Source organism: Xenopus tropicalis, chromosome 9 (assembly GCF_000004195.4).
Source record: "Xenopus tropicalis strain Nigerian chromosome 9, UCB_Xtro_10.0, whole genome shotgun sequence".
Classification (NCBI taxonomy): domain Eukaryota; kingdom Metazoa; phylum Chordata; class Amphibia; order Anura; family Pipidae; genus Xenopus; species Xenopus tropicalis.
Window position 1 is genome coordinate 21,467,035 of NC_030685.2, and position 20,586 is coordinate 21,487,620.

The 20,586-nt window shown below is 43.0% G+C and overlaps 1 protein-coding gene across 1 annotated transcript; it reads left to right on the forward strand.

The window, feature by feature from the left end:
- The first annotated feature begins 3,528 nt into the window (after nt 1-3,528).
- Nucleotides 3,529-7,741, forward strand: LOC116407505 (serine/threonine-protein kinase N2-like). The gene is made up of 12 exons (XM_031892813.1): nt 3,529-4,537; nt 4,846-4,991; nt 5,080-5,147; nt 5,257-5,323; nt 5,398-5,489; nt 5,700-5,879; nt 6,032-6,094; nt 6,238-6,314; nt 6,486-6,628; nt 6,750-6,857; nt 6,942-7,022; nt 7,174-7,741. The coding sequence occupies exons 1-12, from the start codon at nt 4,510-4,512 to the stop codon at nt 7,354-7,356; spliced, it is 1,236 nt and encodes a 411-aa protein (XP_031748673.1). The 5' UTR covers nt 3,529-4,509; the 3' UTR covers nt 7,357-7,741.
- Nucleotides 7,742-20,586: the final 12,845 nt, after the last annotated feature.

Below are 20,586 nucleotides of genomic sequence, written 5' to 3' on the forward strand. Positions count from 1 at the left end.
CAAACTGTTTAGTAGACCTCTGGTGTTCCTATTTGGGGTGATTTGCCTTTGTGCGCAAGAAATTGTGTGAGATAAAAGCGGCAAATTGCAACATTTTTAGGCGATTTTCTGAAATGTCATAAAAACCACTAATTTTAGGAAAGCTTTGCTGATTGGTACTTTGGTGTAGAAAGGACTCTTTACCCATGTTGGATTTGTCAGAATGTGTACTTTAAAAAATATATGCTTTTCTGGGGGTCTCTGTATAGTTAGGGGGTCTTACGGCACATAATACATGGTCATTGGGCTTGCAACATTTTTAGGCATTTTTCAGAAAAGTCATAGAAACCACTAACTTTCCAGATTGGTACTTTGGTGTAGAAAGGACTCTTAACCCATGTTGGATTTGTAAGAATGTGTACTTTCCAATAATACAGGTCCTTTTCAAAAAATTAGCATATTGTGATAAAGTTCATTATTTTCTGTAATGTACTGATAAACATTAGACTTTCATATATTTTAGATTCATTACACACAACTGAAGTAGTTCAAGCCTTTTCTTGTTTTAATATTGATGATTGTGGCATACAGCTCATGAAAACCCAAAATTCCTATCTCAAAAAATTAGCATATTTCATCCGCCCAATAAAAGAAAAGTGTTTTTAATACAAAAAAAGTCAACCTTCAAATAATTATGTTCAGTTATGCACTCAATACTTGGTCGGGAATCCTTTTGCAGAAATGACTGCTTCAATGTGGCGTGGCATGGAGGCAATCAGCCTGTGGCACTGCTCAGGTGTTATGGAGGCCCAGGATGCTTCAATAGCGGCCTTAAGCTCATCCAGAGTGTTGGGTCTTGTGTCTCTCAACTTTCTCTTCACAATATCCCACAGATTCTCTATGGGGTTCAGGTCAGGAGAGTTGGCAGGCCAATTGAGCACAGTAATACCATGGTCAGTAAACCATTTACCAGTGGTTTTGGCACTGTGAGCAGGTGCCAGGTCGTGCTGAAAAATGAAATCTTCATCTCCATAAAGCTTTTCAGCAGATGGAAGCATGAAGTGCTCCAAAATCTCCTGATAGCTAGCTGCATTGACCCTGCCCTTGATAAAACACAGTGGACCAACACCAGCAGCTGACATGGCACCCCAGACCATCACTGACTGTGGGTACTTGACACTGGACTTCAGGCATTTTGGTATTTCCCTCTCCCCAGTCTTCCTCCAGACTCTGGCACCTTGATTTCCGAATGACATACTTTGGACCACTGAGCAACAGTCCAGTGCTGCTTCTCTGTAGCCCAGGTCAGGCGCTTCTGCCGCTGTTTCTGGTTCAAAAGTGGCTTGACCTGGGGAATGCAGCACCTGTAGCCCATTTCCTGCACGCGCCTGTACACGGTGGCTCTGGATGTTTCTACTCCAGACTCAGTCCACTGCTTCCGCAGGTCCCCCAAGGTCAGGAATCGGTCCTTCTCCACAATCTTCCTCAGGGCCCAGTCACCTCTTCTCGTTGTGCAGCGTTTTCTGCCACACTTTTTCCTTCCCACAGACTTCCCACTGAGGTGCCTTGATACAGCACTCTGGGAACAGCCTATTTGTTCAGAAATTTCTTTTTGTGTCTTACCCTCTTGCTTGAGGGTGTCAATGATGGCCTTCTGGGCAGCAGTCAGGTCGGCAGTCTTACCCATGATTGCGGTTTTGAGTAATGAACCAGGCTGGGAGTTTCTAAAAGCCTCAGGAATCTTTTTAAGGTTTTTAGAGTTAATTTGTTGATTCAGATGATTAGGTTAATAGCTCGTTTAGAGAACCTTTTCATGATATGCTAATTTTTTGAGATAGGAATTTTGGGTTTTCATGAGCTGTATGCCACAATCATCAATATTAAAACAAGAAAAGGCTTGAACTACTTCAGTTGTGTGTAATGAATCTAAAATATATGAAAGTCTAATGTTTATCAGTACATTACAGAAAATAATGAACTTTATCACAATATGCTAATTTTTTGAAAAGGACCTGTATATGGTTTTGGGGTGCGTGTACTCTTTTGTAGCTTTATCCCACATAAAATGATGTAAATGTGTTGATTTTGCAGGAGCTGAAATGACAGAAATGATAGATCATATGGGGGTATGTTCCCATTGGGGCCCCTACATGCCACATACTTAGGTAAACCTAAACATATTGGTTTATTTTGATAAAAACCAATAACTTTAGGAAAGCATTGCAACTTAGTGGTTTGGAGTAGACAGACAGTTCTACCTATTAATTTTCTGGGATAAACCTTCTGTTAGTGGAATTTTTGGCCTTGAAATCTAAAGTATGCAGCTTTCTGGAGCAGTGCTTTGGAAATTTGGTAGTGTACTGCTGGGAGTTTTTAACCTATACAAGTGAGAAATCTCCATAAAACTAAATATATTTGTATTGGCACATTCAAATGACATGGGACTTTCTAAATCAGTTGTATTTTTGTGCATAAAATAATTTTTGTTTATGGTATATGTGTTTATATTATGGAAAATATTATTTTTTTTCATTTTTTAGACATTTAGAAGCCTATATCTTGTTACAGAATTGGAATTACACAAAAATTCTACCATATTTTGAAAGCTTAGGTTGTCCTGGAAAAAACGATATATTGCTTTCCTGGTTAAACTAAAAGTCCCCCCAAGGAAAGGCTCCTAAATTGAAACAGCAAAATGTTAAAAAGCTGTCGGGCAATACAAGTTCCGCTTTGACCAAAACGGCTGGCAGTAAAAGGGTTAAAGATGTGTTTATTATTTGCAAGAGTAGAGCAATTTCACTTTCTGCTGCTTTCAATGGTCAATGGCTGGAAGAAAGGTAACACAGTATGGCAATGCTATTGGGGCAATGTAATAACTGTCACAGTTTATTCCAGGTCTAGTGTCACAGAGCAACCGATGCTTTCAGCCAATGTCACATGATGCCCTTACTGCCCAACTGTTTTTTTTGACAGTTGGCTGCAAAGCTAGAGATCGCTGCCTGTTGCCTGCTCTCACTGTAAGTACATTTTCCTGCTAAATATGGAAAGAATCCTGTTATTACATTGCTAATTCATTAATAGGGAGGCATTGCCAGTCCTTGGGCTGCACTGAATAAAAACTAAAAGCACAAGAAGTATGATTTTGCCCATATCCAGTGGGCTCACTGGCACGTGGCTTTCTATTGTAATTACAGCAATACTGGCACTTCTCTATACATTTTTATTCATCCCATTAATATTTCCTCCTCATATTTTTACTTTATATTATATTTAGTGTAATATTAGTGCTGATTATATCAAAGTTATGGGCTCCCTATTCTTTAGCCATTGCTGATAATGGATGGTAGGTTGGCGGTTGATGACAGGAGCTGCTGTAAGCTGCCATAGACTGATGCTTTATATAGTCTGAGGGGAGTTGTTTGGACCTTGGTGTAATTGAAATGCCAGGGCCAGGGGCTAATTCATTAAGAGGGAGGCATTGCCAGTCCTTGGGCCAGTGTACTGAGACCGTTTTGCCCGTGTTTTGATGATTTCACTGGCACGTGACTCCCTATTGTAGTTGCAGTGATACTGACACTTCTCTATACATTTTTATTAATCATATACATATTTTTTTTGCACATTATCCCTATATAATATATTTAGTGTAACATTAGTGCTGCTTATATCAGAGTTATAGGTTCCTTATTCTTTAGCCATTACTGAAATGGATGGTCTGGAAACTCTGGTCAATGCCAAAGGGGCTGCTGTAAGCTGCTTTATATTGGGTCTGAGGGGAGTTGTTTGAACCTCTGAATACTAGTCCAGACATGGGCAGCTGGGTAATGATTGGAAGAAAGGGAATGCATTATGGCAGCACTTTTGGGGCAATATAATAATAGTCACAAAGTTTGTACCAGGTCTAGTATCACATGGCAGCCAATCAGATGCTTGGTTTCCACTGATATCCCATGATGCAGTTAGCTGCACAGCTACAGATCCCTGCCTGTTGCCTGCTCTCTCTCTGTAAGTACATTTTCCTGCATCATTAAGCAGTTTCCATGAGATGTTTTTAATTCCATGTTCTTTTCTTTTACAGGAGAAAAGGTGATGGGTTGCTGTCACACTATTTTTTCTAAATCCAAGGTAAAGGGATTCTCTTCTCTTTTTCAATATATACATGTAAGAGAATGCCCATGCCCACCGTCTTAATGCCCATAATGGCACAGGGCAAAGTGTGCACTATTCACATCCGGGCATAAAACTTTCACTTAGGTTATAGCATAGCTTGTGTATAGTTGCAAACACAATATTTTACTGGGCAAAAATTAACATGGTCACTTGATGGTCAAACAGATTTTTTTGTACTCAGCACATTGCCCACATATATAAATGAGCCCTTGTGTGTTTGTTTAATATTCTGCCTGTCATTTAATATTCTGCGTGTCTTCACCTTTACAGAACTATTCTGATTTTGAACCTATATTTGTGAAGATTCATGAAATTACTGATGTGCTGGAGCCTCCGGTGGAGTTCATTGCCACTGTAGAGATGCCCGACCACCCGGTGCCATTAATGGGTAAGTGTGATCATAAAGAGACTAATATGCACCTGTAATGTTTATACTATGAGTTCCTGGCTCATTCACTATTGATATTTTTGATAAAACAATAAGAAATGGGGTGACATTATATATAACAACCAGGTTTAGCATTCACTAATCTTTCTTATCTATTGAGTAATATCTTTCATAGCTCAATACTCTTATCCATTTATGGGAATATTATAGTCTATTATTTCCTGATTATATATATTTTTTGGGGGGTGTCCTGGTTACAATAACAATCACAGGGTACAGTGCTAATGATGCCATGTTGTTTGTTATAGATTCTCCTGAAGTGATTGAGCCTCCTGATGTTGGAATGTCTCACACTGTTGGACAAATGATCCTAGAACAGGAGGAGGGTGGATTTGAGCCAGAAGAGGACACGGTGGCAAACTTCACTGTCACCTCCTTTAGTGTCCCCTCAGCTGTAAGTACATTCCATGTATTCTTTAGAAATGTTTCACACATATATATCAGTCTTTTTATGATATATAATTCCCTTTGTTCTCTAACAGTGTGAAGAAGCTTCCAATGGCTCAGAGTCAGTCACCGAGCTACTAGGCGCAGAAGGACCCTCTGATAGGTATTAGTTTGGACTATATTCTCACTATTATTTGTATTCTGCTGTTATTCTGTTTACCATTATTATTATAAAATAACTATAACTCTCTGCCTGTAACTTTTCATTTCAGCGCCATGCCCAGATCTCTGGAAAACTTCAATCTGGGAAAAGTATTGGGTGAAGGCACCTTTGGAAAGGTGAGTTGCTGTGTCTCTAATAAGGGTTATTACCCTGCTAAAGCATAGGCACTGACCTTACTGTCTCATTCCAGGTGTTCCTGGCAGAGTACAAGGACACAAAACAACTGTGTGCCATAAAGACCCTCAAGAAAGAGAGGATTATTGCCAAGAATGATATCAAGAGGTCAGTTAAAGAGCGGTCATTACCTGCTCTCTGTTTTCTACTGATATTTTTAATTTAGTCATATAAAATTTACTTTTGGTGTCTTTTTTGCACAACAAAATGTCAAAGAATTGTCAGTATTATTAATGTTTATTGCTACTTTCAACAAAGTGCAAAAAGTGGTAAATGTTCAGGGTTCATTTAGTGACAGCTTTATACTCTCTCCCCCAGTGTATTCAAGGAGAAGCGAATCCTTCAGAAGGTTACCAGCGCAGAGCACCCATTCCTGGTTTCCTTATACGCCACATTCCAGAGTGAGAATCACCTCTTTTTTGTTATGGAATATCTTCCTGGAGGTGATCTGTGCCATCTGCTCGAGCATCAAGGAGCATTTGAGGAATCAAAAGCCATGTAAGTGGGATGGGATTAGGATCCATGTGAAATACTGAGGTGTCTGACTGGCAGAGAGTCCTGGCACACTGACAATCACATTCACATAGAGTAGCACTCACATATATGTCCTGAATCAAATCCCTCATTGAATTATTTTCCTCTTTATGTAGGTTTTACACTGCCTGTATAGTGCTCGGCCTGGAGGAATTGCACCGGAACAATATTGTTCATAGGTAAGTGTTACAGCTCTTATAGCACTGTACAAATTATATAATTTAATATAAAATAAAAAAAATGGTGTGATTTATCTAATATATCTCTCTTCCCTCACTATGGTGTCTACTATTTAACAATTTTCATATTTTTTCAAATTCAGAGATCTGAAACTGGAAAATCTAATGGTGGATGTACATGGCTATCTGAAAATCGTGGATTTTGGCCTGAGCAAAGATGGTAACGTTTGTTATAATTGCAAAGCATATAAGGGAATAGTTGGGGTTGATTTGGATGATATATATATATATATATATATCTGTGTATGTGCAGTATGTATGCAAGCAGCTGAGGGAAGTCTCTCACAGATAGGGGATACAGATCATCTTACTGTGTTTTCTTGTCTTTAAGGTTTCAGATATGGAGATCGCAGTAAGACCCGGTGCGGAACAAACTGCTACATGGCCCCAGAGATCATTGATGAGATGGCATACAGCAGGGCCGTTGACTGGTGGGCCCTTGGGGTTGTGTTATATGTCATGATCATGTTCCAGGTAAGCATAATGCCTAGAAATCAGCTATCGCTATCATTATAATGATAAATAGGATTTTAAAATACTTATAATATTAAATTAGAACACTGGTTTAATAAAGGATTAATAATTCATGTTTCAGTTCCCATTTGATGCAGAAGATGACATGGAATTATTTGAGAGCATCAGGAATGACAAACCTGCCCTGACAGAGGAATTGTCAGAGGAAGCTCAGTGCCTAATACTAAGAGTAAGTGGATGATGATTTGGCTGTGGGACTGGGATGGGGCCTGATGGTTCTGTCAATTTAACAATGTTTTTACATTTCTTGTAGTTACTGGAGAAGAATCCATGTCATCGCCTCGGATACAGCGAGGCCGGTGCTGAAGAGGTTAAAGCCCATGAATTCTTTGAAGTAAGTTTATATTGTAATTATTGTGCATCAAGCCAGGAATACAGTAGGATCTCTAATGAGCACAGCCCTTTATACCTCCTGTATCTGTCAGTGTTTGTATGTAATCTGTATGTTTCATGTGTGTAGTTATTTAATATCACCTATTTTACAGGATATTGATTGGGAAGAATTTCTTGAAAGAGAACTGATGCCTCCATTTAAACCAGATGTCAGTGGCCTTACAGAGAGTACCAGGCAATCTGAATGCCAAGCCTGGGGATTAATGCCACCAGCTGAAGCGATATCACCAGAGGCACAAGAGCTGTTTGAAGGATTTGACTATTCAGCTGAGTGAGAGGCAATTGCAAGGGGCAGATATATGGCTGGAAAGGGCGGGTGGTGGGCCAGTCCATATACAAATCAGAAGCCTCAATGACTTAAAGTTAATATTAGATGCCCCAAGTCATCAGTTTCTGAAGGAACAGTCTAATGGCAGCACCAAAGTATCTGTACGTCAGCCTTAAGGGGCAGAGTTCTGGATTGAGATTCAAAAGAGACCCTGGCATTTCAAGTACAGAGATCCGAACAGCCCCTTGTGGCATTTGCCAGAATCTACAGATTGCCACTCTGGGCCTGCCCCAGATACACATGAGAAGCCTCATTGGTACAAAATGGATATCAGATTCCCCGACATCAAGTTGTGGAGGAACAGCCTAATGGTGGAACAACAGTACCTGCAGGTGAGCCCACGTTCTTACAGATAAACCCTTTATAAGTTCAGTTACTAAAAGCCATTAGTAAATTTTATGTACGTATTAAATAAAAAAAAATAATTGCGCCATTTTAAAAGTTCCAAATGTTTCCACAGCAAAACTTGCAGTTTACTACACAAACGTCTCCATCTGCATCAGCCAAAAAAGGTCTAGTACCAAGGTAAGAACCAACTCTTTCATTTCACACCCAATATTTCAAGTCAAAATGTATTTTCATATTGGACCAACTTGTATCTCAGGTTTAATGGGCGTTTAGATGAAATTGCTGCTGTGTTTCTGTTTCTCAGGAGTGAGATGGAGGCGACTGCGGTCAAAGGAAATCTTATCGAGTTCTCCCCTGCGCTCTCCTAGGAACCCAGGATAGGAAGGAGCTGCTCTCATATATTTCAAGTTTTTCAAAATACATTTTCTATTAGATCAACCTGGGTTATAATTAAAGGGGAACTACTGTGAAAATGGAAATTTAATATAAGCTTTATCTCATGGAAATTACCAAGTTACTCTTCACTCTCTCTTTCTCTGCAATCTGCCTCTCTATAGGAAAACTTTGTGTCGTTATTTTGATAGACAGCTCTGATACACTGTCTGGGCAAAGGGAGCATGTACCATGAGGTATTAGAGCTAAATGTCTATCAAACTCTGACTCTGACTCCTGCATGGAAAGAGACAGATTGCTGAGAGGGGGATAGAGAAGAGGAATTTGATTTGTCAGAAACTGTAACTGATTTTATTGATTATACTTATACAGTTTCTTATTACAAGGAGTTAAAGCTGATATTACATTTTCACAGTAGTTCCCCTTAGTGACCATTTATATCTAATTATTTCTGTTTATTTTCCAGGTATGAGATGGAACGGCTGAGCTCTCTGAGGAACCTCGGCCAGGAAGAAGCCATTGCTGCCGAGCTCCACCAGGCGTCTCATCTGCAACCCCATCCAGAAATGGGGAGAAATGACAGGATGAGCTGAAGAGCCATGCCACCGGATAAAAATGAGGGTCTGCCATTTCTGGGCAATTCTGCATTCAAAAGTTATGGTTTATGGTGGCCGCCCCTATCCTGATGGACCTGGCTAAATGCCACTTTTGCCTAGTTATTAAGCCTAACTTTATGTATGACGCTAGAAGAACAATGTAAATATATGAAAATAAAACATGCTATTTTTGAAGGCTATGATTTCTGTGTTTCCTTACAGGGTAGGTTCCAATTAATACAAAGAGATACCAATACATTTACACTGATACAAAGGGAAGAGACCCAATGTTCCAGGTTGGAGGCAACAGGACACATATGGAAACATATCTGCCAGGTTAACTGACTTGTAATGAAAATGACCCTAGTGTGTACAAATGTGATAGGGGCCCTAGACTATAAGCAGGGACTGATGTGAATAATGGACAATCTCTGTAACGTGATGTATTATTGTGCCAATAGATGAATCCCAGGAAGTGCCTCAACCATGCAGGTGGCACATTGGCCGATTAGATTGCCAGTGGTTTTCCCATTAGAGGTAGCAGGGAGTACATATGCAATTAGTGTCCTAAACAATATACCCTGTGTGCCATAGCCATGTAGTTAAAGGGGTAGTTCACCTTTTTTTTTTTTTTTAACAATAAAATTTTTTATTGAAAACAAAGCATTGGCATCTATACAAGCAAGGTTTCAATCACAGGTTACAACACGGTACTGCATACAGTTATACATTCACTGTGAAGAATAGACATTTGCATTGATAAAAAACACTCAGCTTTTATGCATTGGAGTATAGAGTAGTACTGTCCTCTAGCAGGTAGGGCACCTTAGTGGTTTGCCATAGAGGTGAGTATCTGGGGAGCCCTGAATCTCAGTCGATACTGGCGTATCTCGGGCATGCTTAGCTTGGTATAGGTTCCTGGTCCGTGTGTGCTGCCCAGCTCCCCCAGATATTGGTACAGGTGATACCCTTCCCTTTTCTACCTAGTGAGTGCTTTTCTTGCAGGTATACCTCGTTCATGGCTTTCAACCATGAGCCATAAGAAGGGGCTATCTGGGCTTTCCAGTTAAGGGTTATTTGTCTATGGGCCTGGAATAGCCCCTTAATTATGAGTGTCTTTAGACTGTGGTTGGTCTCTAGACTAGAGGTTATCCCAAGTATACATATTTTTGGGGACGGGGTGATGTCTGCGCCTGTCACCTCATTTAGCTTAGTAAGAATCCTAGCCCAGTAGGTGGTTAATAGTGGACAGGACCAGAGAGTATGCAGGAGGGATCCAGTGTCCGCCTGACACCTAAAGCAGAGCAGGGAGGACTCTGGGTATATTGTGTGGAGTTTTGCCAGGGTGTAGTAGGCCCGGTGAATAAGGTAAAGCTGCATCAGCCCAAGTCTGCAGTTGATGGACACTGTTTTTGGGGAGGCCAGTACCTCCTTCCACTGGTCATCTGATATGGGACCTAGGTCATCCTCCCAGGCCTCCCTGCATCTCATGGTGGAGGATTTTTGCCTCGCCTCCATAATGTATAGGACTGCAATCTTGCACTTTTTATAGCCCATTTTTAGAAGTGATAGAAGTGGGTCTTCTAGGGTGGCCAACTGGGACCTCTTGTTTAGGCGATTAAGGGTTGTGTTTACTCTGTGGTAAATTAACCATTGGGAGGCTGGTAGGGAGCGGTGTTGTTTTAGGAATGTGAATGGGGCCGTTACACCCATGTCCCACACGTCTCCAGGTGAGGCCTGCCTCCAGCCATTGCCTAGGGGGGTGGTTTCTGCCAGGTTTCCCAACACTTTATTGCCCCAAAGGGGGGAGGCAGGCTCTATTGTACTAGACCCGGCGATTTTCCGGGCGTCCACATATGCCCGTCGTACTGCTGCCACCAGAAGGTTGCAGGGAAGTAGTGATGGCTGGACCAGCGCGGCTTGCCACGGGGATATATATGGGGGTATTAGTTCCTGCCATTAGCCGTATAGGGCAGAGCAGGGGCCATCTAGGGCCAGTGGGCATAGATGCGACAATTGCGACGCAAGGTACAGGACTCTGAAGTCAGGGAGAGCCATCCCACCCCCTGTTTTTGGCCTTCTCAGATGAGGCATACTTAGCCGAGAGCGGCCCTTTCCCCAGATAAATGATCTCATAAGTGTATCCAGTTTGTTAAAGAAGGTTTTTGGGGGGGCGTTGGTGTGTGCCAGAGGGCGTACATAATTTTTGGTTGAATAAACATTTTAATAAGTTGTATGCGACCCGCGGGTCCTATTGGCAGGTTGCTCCATGCGGCAAACTTGGCGCCCATCCACCCCATCAAGGGGCCCAGATTTAGGTCAAAATATGTCGTTATGGGGAGTGCTATCTCTACTCCTAAGTATGTGAATTGGTTTACTATTGGTAGTGGACTAGGCGTGGGTCTAGGCCTGTTCTGCTGCGGGTCCACTAGGAAAAGCAGGGATTTAGCCTGACTGACCTTTAGCCCTGAGACTGTTCCAAACTCCGCCGTGAGTTCTACAAGTGCGTATAGGGATTGCCCCCTGTCCCCTAAGTAAATTAAAGTGTCGTCAGCATATAGTTGGAGTTTATCAATGCGGTTTTGAGATATCCAGCCCTGTATTTTGGAGTTTTGTCTGACAGCCGCCGCAAATGGCTCTATTGCTATTGCGAATAACAATGGGGACAAGGGGCAGCCCTGGCGAGTGCCTCTGGTAAGGCTAAATGAGGGTGCCTCGTCAGTACCCACCCTAAGGAAAGCGGTAGGAGTTTTGTAAAGTAGTTTTATCAGGTTTACAAACTTTGTGCCGAACCCAAATTTATCTAGGACCTTCCATAGATAGGGCCACTCGACCGTATCAAAGGCCTTTGCGATATCCAAAGCGGCTATGGCCCTCTCTCCTGCATTGGTGTGTGCCATCGTTATGCTCAGAAATAGCCTCCTAACATTCATGGCTGTTGTTTTGACCGGCATAAACCCTAGTTGGTCATCAGCGGTGATGCTGCCAATTATTTTCTTAAGCCTATTGGCCAACAGTTTAGGCAGGATTTTTACATCAGCTGTGAGTAAGGATATAGGTCGGTAAGATTCTGGCAGAGTGGGGTCTTTGCCCGTTTTGGGCAGCAGCACTATTGCTGCTTGGTACATGGATTGGGGTAGCTGTCCCTCCCCAAGAGCCTCTGTAAAGGTCTTTAGTAGCATAGATGCAAGTGTTTTTGCATGTCTTTTATATAATTCTACGGGGAGGCCATCAGCCTCCGCCGCCTTGCTATTTGGGAAGGATTCTATAGCCTCTTGCACTTCTATCAAGGAGACCTCCTCCTCCAGGAATGCCTTATATTCTGGGCTGAGTTGCGGCAATTCTAGGGGGTCTAGAAAGGCATCTACTTTATTAATATTGGCATCGTCCAGAGTGGACGTATAGAGATTGGAGTAGAATTTAGTTAGCTCCTGCTGGATTTCCCTAGTGTCTGTTGTTAATGGGCCCTGCTCCATTTTTAGTAGCGTGATTGCGTTGGGGGTGGACTGTGTTCTTACTAGGTGAGCAAGCAGCTTCCCTGCCCTTTCCCCGTACTCCATAACATTTAGTTTCATAAAAGTATACTGGGCGAGTGCTTTGTCTCGCATGTACTTTGCGTACCTTTCCTGGGCTTCCTCTAGCTGCTTAAATTTGTCGGGGAGTGGGGTGGCAGCTACCACTGCCTCTAGTTCCAGAATATCAAATTCTAACTGGTGCTGTTCATTCCTGGACTGCCTTTTAAAGGCTGTTATTTCATCATTAAATAGGCCCCTAAGATATGCCTTTAGTGCGTCCCAGAAGGTTAGTGTGCCCACCGTGTGCTCATTTAGTGAAATGAATTCCCTAATAGCTGCTTCTATCTGCTGACAGTTATCTAAGATTCCCAGCCACGCTGGGTTCAGAGACCACCTTGGTTTTCTAGCTTGCTCCGCGTCCCTGAATTGAATCTCCAAGGGGGCATGGTCTGAAATGCCCCTTGCAAGATATTTGGCTGCTCTTACTCAGGGAAGCGCAACCCGGTTGACAAATGCCAGGTCTATTCGTGACAGCACTGTGTGGGAATGAGAGTAACATGAGTACTGGCGAGTATTGGGGTGCAGGTGCCTCCACACCTCCGTTAGGCCTAGCGAGTCCGTTAGGGCTCGTAGGTTGCTGTTAATTTCCTGCCCAGTCCTATTGCCCCTTCTCTGTCTGTCCACAACAGGGTCCATAAGGGTGTTGAAGTCTCCCATTGCGATTATCGCAGCATGTGGGAATTTCGCTATAAAGTTAGCAAAGTGGGTTAGGCATGTGTCTTGATACGGGGGAGGGATGTAGATATTGGCAATCACAACCTCTTGGGCTTGTAGAAAGCCGTGTAGAAAAATAAAGCTACCCTTAGGGTCCAGTTCCACCTTCCCCAGTCTAAAGGGGGTGTTACGGGTGATGAGGATGGCAACCCCAGACGAGTGTGTTGAGAAATCCGAATGATAGTGCCAGTACACCCATGGCCGTCTGAGGGCCATTGCTCTGCTCCCCTGGAGGTGGGTTTCCTGCAGCAGGAATATATTAGCCCCTGATTCAGAAAATCAAGCACTAATCTACATTTGATTTGGTCGTTGAGACCCCTCACATTCCAACTGAGCAGTTTAACCATTTGGGGATTTAGGTAGTCCTAGCGGGGTGCCCCTTGTGTTCTGCGGTAGTGGTCCAACCTTATCTAGTACCTGGTTGCATGCATCAGTAATATAGTGCCTGGATTTGGCCATGCTTATAACTGTGTAACAAAACCCTTGTAACAGTCCCTGCGCACCCTCCCCATCTGCACAGATTCCCAACTCCTGGCAGATTTGTTCCCATAAGCCATCAAACATCATTGTGAATAACAGTGAGGCGCTAAGTCAGCGCTTGGCCTAGCGGCCGTGAAAAGAGCTGTATTGCTTGTCACCATACAGGGATTCTGGGGGTAAAGTTTGAGTGGTTCTCTTTAGGTATGTGCTCAGTCCCGGTTCTAATGCAAGTGTCTTAACCACCATCTAACGGGTGTAAACGGGGGGGTACTTAATAGCAAACATAGCACAACATATTGTTATACAACCTGGGAGTGTCCAGTGGCCCGTATGCACGGGGTAGATGAGGCCGTGATCGGAGACCGCCCTGGCTTGAGGGGGTCCAGTGTGGGACGAAAGTCTCTTAACGATTTCTCATGCCGTCAATCCAGCTGCAGAGATCCTGCGGGTTGGTAAAGAAGTGTGAGGTCCCGTTCTCGATTCTCGATCACAGCATGGCATACTGGAGGCCCAAGTCACGTAGGCGCATTTTACTTTCCAGGAACCGGGCCCTTTGCTTTTGTATTTCAGCGGAAAAATCCCCGAAGATTGATATTTTGGCATCCTGGTAGGTTAATTGCTCTTTCTTGCGGGCTAGCGACAGTGTTGAGTCTCTGTCCCTCGCATTCAGCAGTCGGGCTATTAGCGGTCTGGCTGGTGCCCCTGGTATTGGGGCCTTGGTGGGTATGCGGTGTGCTTGTTCGACCGCAAACGCTGTGGAGAACGACTTCCTGCCAAATTGGTCTACCAGCCAGGTTTCAATGAATTTTTCCAGCGAGTTGCCTTCAGAGCGTTCAGGGAAACCGAGGAATCGCAAGTTGTTCCTGCGTAGCCTATTCTCGAGGTTGTCAGACTTGGCTGCACATGTGTTGACTGATTGGTGTAGTTGCTGCAGTCGGTCGGGTAGAGGGTTGGAGACATCCTCCAAAGAGCTTACCCGATGCTCTAGAAGCGTGGTTCTTTCCCGCAGCTTCTGGAAGTCCTGTTTTATTATTGATAGTTTGACTTTTATCTCATCAGTTTTGGAGCATATATGGGAAGTACAGGAGTCTTTGGAGGCCCGGATTTCTGAAAGTAAGTCGGACAGTGTAGGTTCAGTTGGCGGGGTTGCCGAGGAGGCTCGGGAGTCACCGTGCGAAGTACTGGGTTCCCCTCTGGCCTGCTGTTGTTGTGGTGGCTGGGCCTCATTCTCCTCATCGCCATCTTGGGTGTGCCACGCTTCGCGGGAAAACTTTTCAAGCCTTGATGCGGCTTCCGAAGTCCTTTTTTGGGCTTTGTTCTGCCCCATTAATGCTCTCGGGGGTAAGGGTTCTCCGGTGTATCCCCAGGTATCCGTTCTGTGTGGGTTTTTTAAGCACTTATCTGCAGGATTTTAAGGACCGGGCACGGAGCAGTCTCTAGGTGCGTCTGTTCACATTCAGCGCCAAGCCACGCCCCCGGTAGTTCACCTTTACATTAACTTTTTGTATGTCAAAGCAATATTCTGAGACAAATTGCAGTTGGTCTTTTTTTAAATTTTTAATAGTTTTTGAATTGTTATTTTTGTCAAGCAGCTATATGGTTGCTAGGGTCCTTCCCACTGGCAATAAAGGGAATCCTTCCCACTGGCAATAAAGGGAATCCCTGGAACAAAGGCCTACACGTCCCTTCAGTTTTCCAAAGTTGCATGAATTTACCTAATCTCTCCGTGGGGCATTAGTCTTAGTCCTGCTCTACAGAACCACAACTCCTAGCATGTCTGGAGTACAGGAGCTGGGAACTCTTGGCCTACAAAACAAACACATTTCAATGCCTTTTTTCAGTTGTGGATAACCTTAATATACTGTATGCTGGTAAATGTTACAAGGTTATGGGCTTCGCCTTTTACAATTTAGTGCTTATGGGCAGAGCACTTCCCTAAGGGCTTTATGGGAGCTCATTCGCTAGCACATATAACATTCTCGCCCAGGGCAGTTATTCATAGCAATTTCTCATCTGATCAAAGCCAATTGCTGATTCTATGACACTTAGCTCCTATGTTAGTAAGCTCCATGATGCCCTCATTCACATGGCTGCAAGAAAGCTAGCTCAGTCTGACTGATGCCGACTGATGTCCTTCAGACCAATTCAGCAATTAAGCTGCTATGTATGGGCACCCCCAACGGGCCTACCCGACAGACATCAATTAGGCAGGTTTGACTTTCTGTCTGATTGGGGACAGTTGAGCAGGATAATTCCCAGGTACAGTGCCAACAAAAGCAATGAAACTAAATCACTGCTTGACAGCTGTCCTATGGTTTGGGCATTCCCTGCTATTCTATTTGGCACTCAGGGGTGGGTATATAAACCCAACACATACTGGATGTGTAAATGCTGCTATCATTCATGTGTTTCTCCCTTCTCTGGACAACAGTGGCTTATTGCTTCTTAAAGTGCCCAGAACATTCCTACTCAGCATGTTTGCATTTAACCAATCACAATAGCTAACTCTAGGCATTCTCTAGAACAGCGTTTTTCAACCGCTGTTCCGCGGCACACTAGTGTGCCGCGAGATGTTGCCTGGTGTGCCGTAGGCAGGGCCGCAATTTTTACTTTCAAAGGGGGCCCGGCGATGCTACAGTTTTTCTTAATAAAATCCGGGCCCTGTCATTGGTTGCGCCCCGTGTGTACGGGTGACATCAGTACGCACGGGGCGCAACGTTATAAAAGGGCCTGTGTGCGGTCACGTGTAGGCAGAAGTGCAGAGGTGGCGCGCGTGAGGGTAAGATGCTGCTGAAGCCGCCGAAGAGCAGAAGTAAAATGCTGCTGGGCACCAATGTATTAGGGGGGGCCACGGGGCACACTGACTTATGGGGGCACTGCTGCTGGGCACCAATGTACTAGGGGGGCTGGCTCTTGGCACCAATGTACTGGGGGGCACTGCTGCTGGGCACCAATGTACTAGGGGGGCACTGCTGCTGGGCACCAATGTACTAGGGGGGCACTGCTGCTGGGCACCAATGTACTAGGGGGGCACTGCTGCTGGGCACCAATGTACTAGGGGGGCACTGCTGCTGGGCACCAATGTACTAGGGGGGCACTGCTCTTGGCACCAATGTACTAGGGGGGCACTGCTGCTGGGCACCAGTGTACTAGGGGGGCACTGTTCTTGGCACCAATGTACTAGGGGGGCACTGCTGCTGGGCACCAGTGTACTAGGGGGGCACTGCTGCTGGGCACAGTTAAATTTTTTAACATTTTCTAATGGTGGTGTGCCTCGTGATTTTTTTCATGAAACAAGTGTGCCTTTGCCCAAAAAAGGTTGAAAAACACTGCTCTAGAAAAACAGCACATCCAATTCTGCCCTGCTAGATGATGAAACATTGTTGTTGGCTTTGCTTCACCTCATACATGAAAGTTTGAGCACTGACTGTATGAACCCATGTGTTCCAATTCATCTCACAGTTGGGTTGAGGTCAGGGCCCTGTGCAGGCCAATCAGGTTCTTCCATTCTCATCTCAGGAAACTCATTTTGCATGGACCCTACTTTGTGCATGGGGGCATTATCGTGCTGCAAAATTCCCCAAACTGTTACAGCACCGCAGGAATCATGGAAGGATGTCATTGTATGATATAGTGGCATCTGTGCTGGCATTGTTGGGTATGGCTTAAATAACCAATTACAATAATTAGAGGGGAGTCCACATGCTTTTTTCCATATAGTGCATGACTACAAGATATTCCCTCACAAACAATCACACCCTGCAAAGGAACAACATGTATATATGGCGTGGCACTGTCTGCACCAGTTTAATATTAAACTGAAAAAAATCCAATTATCAACTGAAAAATGCAGGGTATCTTCCCTCCAAGGATTCAGTGGTGGACATCTTGGTATTAAGATAAATCAATAAAGAACTTGCTTTGTTGTCAACTTAAGTTAAAATAATTAGAAAAAAAACCCAACCAACTAATAATATAGAGAGCAAGAAAGGAAGCTGGGGTTTATCGGCATGGGCTGGCAATAAGCTAGCAATAAGCATCCAGTTGTCAATTATTTTTGATCAGACTGCTCCAAGCTGAAAATCAAAGGCTGTATAGAGGATGTAATTTCAAGTATCTTTTAGAAATGGGGTATGTTAAAACAGTGCTTCATCATCACTGTGACTGACAAAGACCCCGTAGGTGGGGCTGAAACACGTTGGGTACCCTCTTATTCTTATTCTATAAATGGAATAGTGATAGGCTCGTATCTATAGAGAATTCCTGAAGTAAGAAAAGCATACTGGCAGCATCCATCCATATAAAGTGAAAGAAAAATATAGAAAATAACTTTACTTATTTTGAATTCATCAGAATGTGTACTTTCCAAAACTATATGGTTGTCTGGGGGTCTCTGTATAGTTAGGGGGGATTACGGCACATAATACACTGACAGGGGGCTCTGTGTGCAAAAGCTGAGTTGGCAGGCGAGAAATCCATATGCGCTATTTTCATTTTGGGGTCAGTACATACCGCAGACTTTGGTATATCTATGCCTATTGGGCATCAAACTGTTCAGTAGGCCTCTGGTGTTCCTATTTGGGGTGATTTGCCTTTGTACGCAAGAAATTGTGTGAGATAAAAGCGGCAAATTGCAACATTTTTAGGCGATTTTCTGAAATGTCATAAAAAACACTAATTTTAGGAAAGCTTTGCTGATTGGTACTTTGGTGTAGAAAGGACTCTTTACCCATGTTGGATTTGTCAGAATGTGTACTTTAAAAAATATATGCTTTTCTGGGGGTCTCTGTATAGTTAGGGGGTCTTACGGCACATAATACATGGTCATTGGGCTTGCAACATTTTTAGGCATTTTTCAGAAAAGTCATAGAAACCACTAACTTTCCAGATTGGTACTTTGGTGTAGAAAGGACTCTTAACCCATGTTGGATTTGTAAGAATGTGTACTTTCCAAAAATATATGGTTTTGGGGTGCGTGTACTCTTTTGTAGCTTTATCCCACATAAAATGATGTAAATGTGTTGATTTTGCAGGAGCTGAAATTACAGAAATGATAGATCATATGGGGGTATGTTCCCATTGGGGCCCCTACATGCCACATACTTAGGTAAACCTAAACATATTGGTTTATTTTGATAAAAACCAATAACTTTAGGAAAGCATTGCAACTTAGTGGTTTGGAGTAGACAGACAGTTCTACCTATTAATTTTCTGGGATAAACCTTCTGTTAGTGGAATTTTTGGCCTTGAAATCTAAAGTATGCAGCTTTCTGGAGCAGTGCTTTGGAAATTTGGTAGTGTACTGCTGGGAGTTTTTAACCTATACAAGTGAGAAATCTCCATAAAACTAAATATATTTGGTATTGGCACGTCCAAAAGACATGGGACTTTCTAAATCAGTTGTATTTTTGTGAATAAAATAATTTTTGTTTATGGTATATGTGTTGATATTATGAAAAATATTAATTACTTTCATTTTTTAGACATTTAGAAGCCTATATCTTGTTACAGAATTGGAATTACACAAAAATTCTACCATATTTTGAAAGCTTAGGTTGTCCTGAAAAATATATATATTGCTTTCCTGGTTAAACTAAAAGTCCCCCCCAAGGAAAGGCTCCTAAATTGAAACATCAAAATGTTAAAAAGCTGTCGGGCAATACAAGTTCCGCTTTGACCAAAACGGCTGGCAGTAAAAGGGTTAAAGATGTGTTTATTATTTGCAAGAGTAGAGCAATTTCACTTTCTGCTGCTTTCAATGGTCAATGGCTGGAAGAAAGGTAACACAGTATGGCAATGCTATTGGGGCAATGTAATAACTGTCACAGTTTATTCCAGGTCTAGTGTCACAGAGCAACCGATGCTTTCAGCCAATGTCACATGATGCCCTTACTGCCCAACTGTTTTTTTTGACAGTTGGCTGCAAAGCTAGAGATCGCTGCCTGTTGCCTGCTCTCACTGTAAGTACATTTTCCTGCTAAATATGGAAAGAATCCTGCTATTACATTGCTAATTCATTAATAGGGAGGCATTGCCAGTCCTTGGGCTGCACTGAATAAAAACTAAAAGCACAAGAAGTATGATTTTGCCCATATCCAATGGGCTCACTGGCACGTGGCTTTCTAGTGTAATTACAGCAATACTGACACTTCTCTATACGTTTTTATTCATCCCATTAATATTTCCTCCTCATATTTTTACTTTATATTATATTTAGTGTAATATTAGTGCTGATTATATCAAAGTTATGGGCTCCCTATTCTTTAGCCATTGCTGATAATGGATGGTAGGTTGGCGGTTGATGACAGGAGCTGCTGTAAGCTGCCATAGACTGATGCTTTATATAGTCTGAGGGGAGTTGTTTGGACCTTGGTGTAATTGAAATGCCAGGGCCAGGGGCTAATTCATTAAGAGGGAGGCATTGCCAGTCCTTGGGCCAGTGTACTGAGACCGTTTTGCCCGTGTTTTGATGCTTTCACTGGCACGTGACTCCCTATTGTAGTTGCAGTGATACTGACACTTCTCTATACATTTTTATTAATCATATACATATTTTTTTTTGCACATTATCCCTATATAATATATTTAGTGTAACATTAGTGCTGCTTATATCAGAGTTATAGGTTCCTTATTCTTTAGCCATTACTGAAATGGATGGTCTGGAAACTCTGGTCAATGCCAAAGGGGCTGCTGTAAGCTGCTTTATATTGGGTCTGAGGGGAGTTGTTTGAACCTCTGAATACTAGTCCAGACATGGGCAGCTGGGTAATGATTGGAAGAAAGGGAATGCATTATGGCAGCACTTTTGGGGCAATATAATAATAGTCACAAAGTTTGTACCAGGTCTAGTATCACATGGCAGCCAATCAGATGCTTGGTTTCCACTGATATCCCATGATGCAGTTAGCTGCACAGCTACAGATCCCTGCCTGTTGCCTGCTCTCTCTCTGTAAGTACATTTTCCTGCATCATTAAGCAGTTTCCATGAGATGTTTTTAATTCCATGTTCTTTTCTTTTACAGGAGAAATGGTGATGGGTTGCTGTCACACTATTTTTTCGAAATCCAAGGT

Excerpts from the sequence above, each read along its gene's own strand:
- LOC116407505 (XM_031892813.1), top strand. The coding sequence starts at position 4,510 with ATGCCCGACCACCCGGTGCCATTAATGG. Across the intron at positions 5,490-5,699 it reads GCCAAGAATGATATCAAGAG|TGTATTCAAGGAGAAGCGAA; the intron begins GTCAGTTAAAGA and ends TCTCTCCCCCAG. Across the intron at positions 5,880-6,031 it reads TTTGAGGAATCAAAAGCCAT|GTTTTACACTGCCTGTATAG; the intron begins GTAAGTGGGATG and ends CTCTTTATGTAG.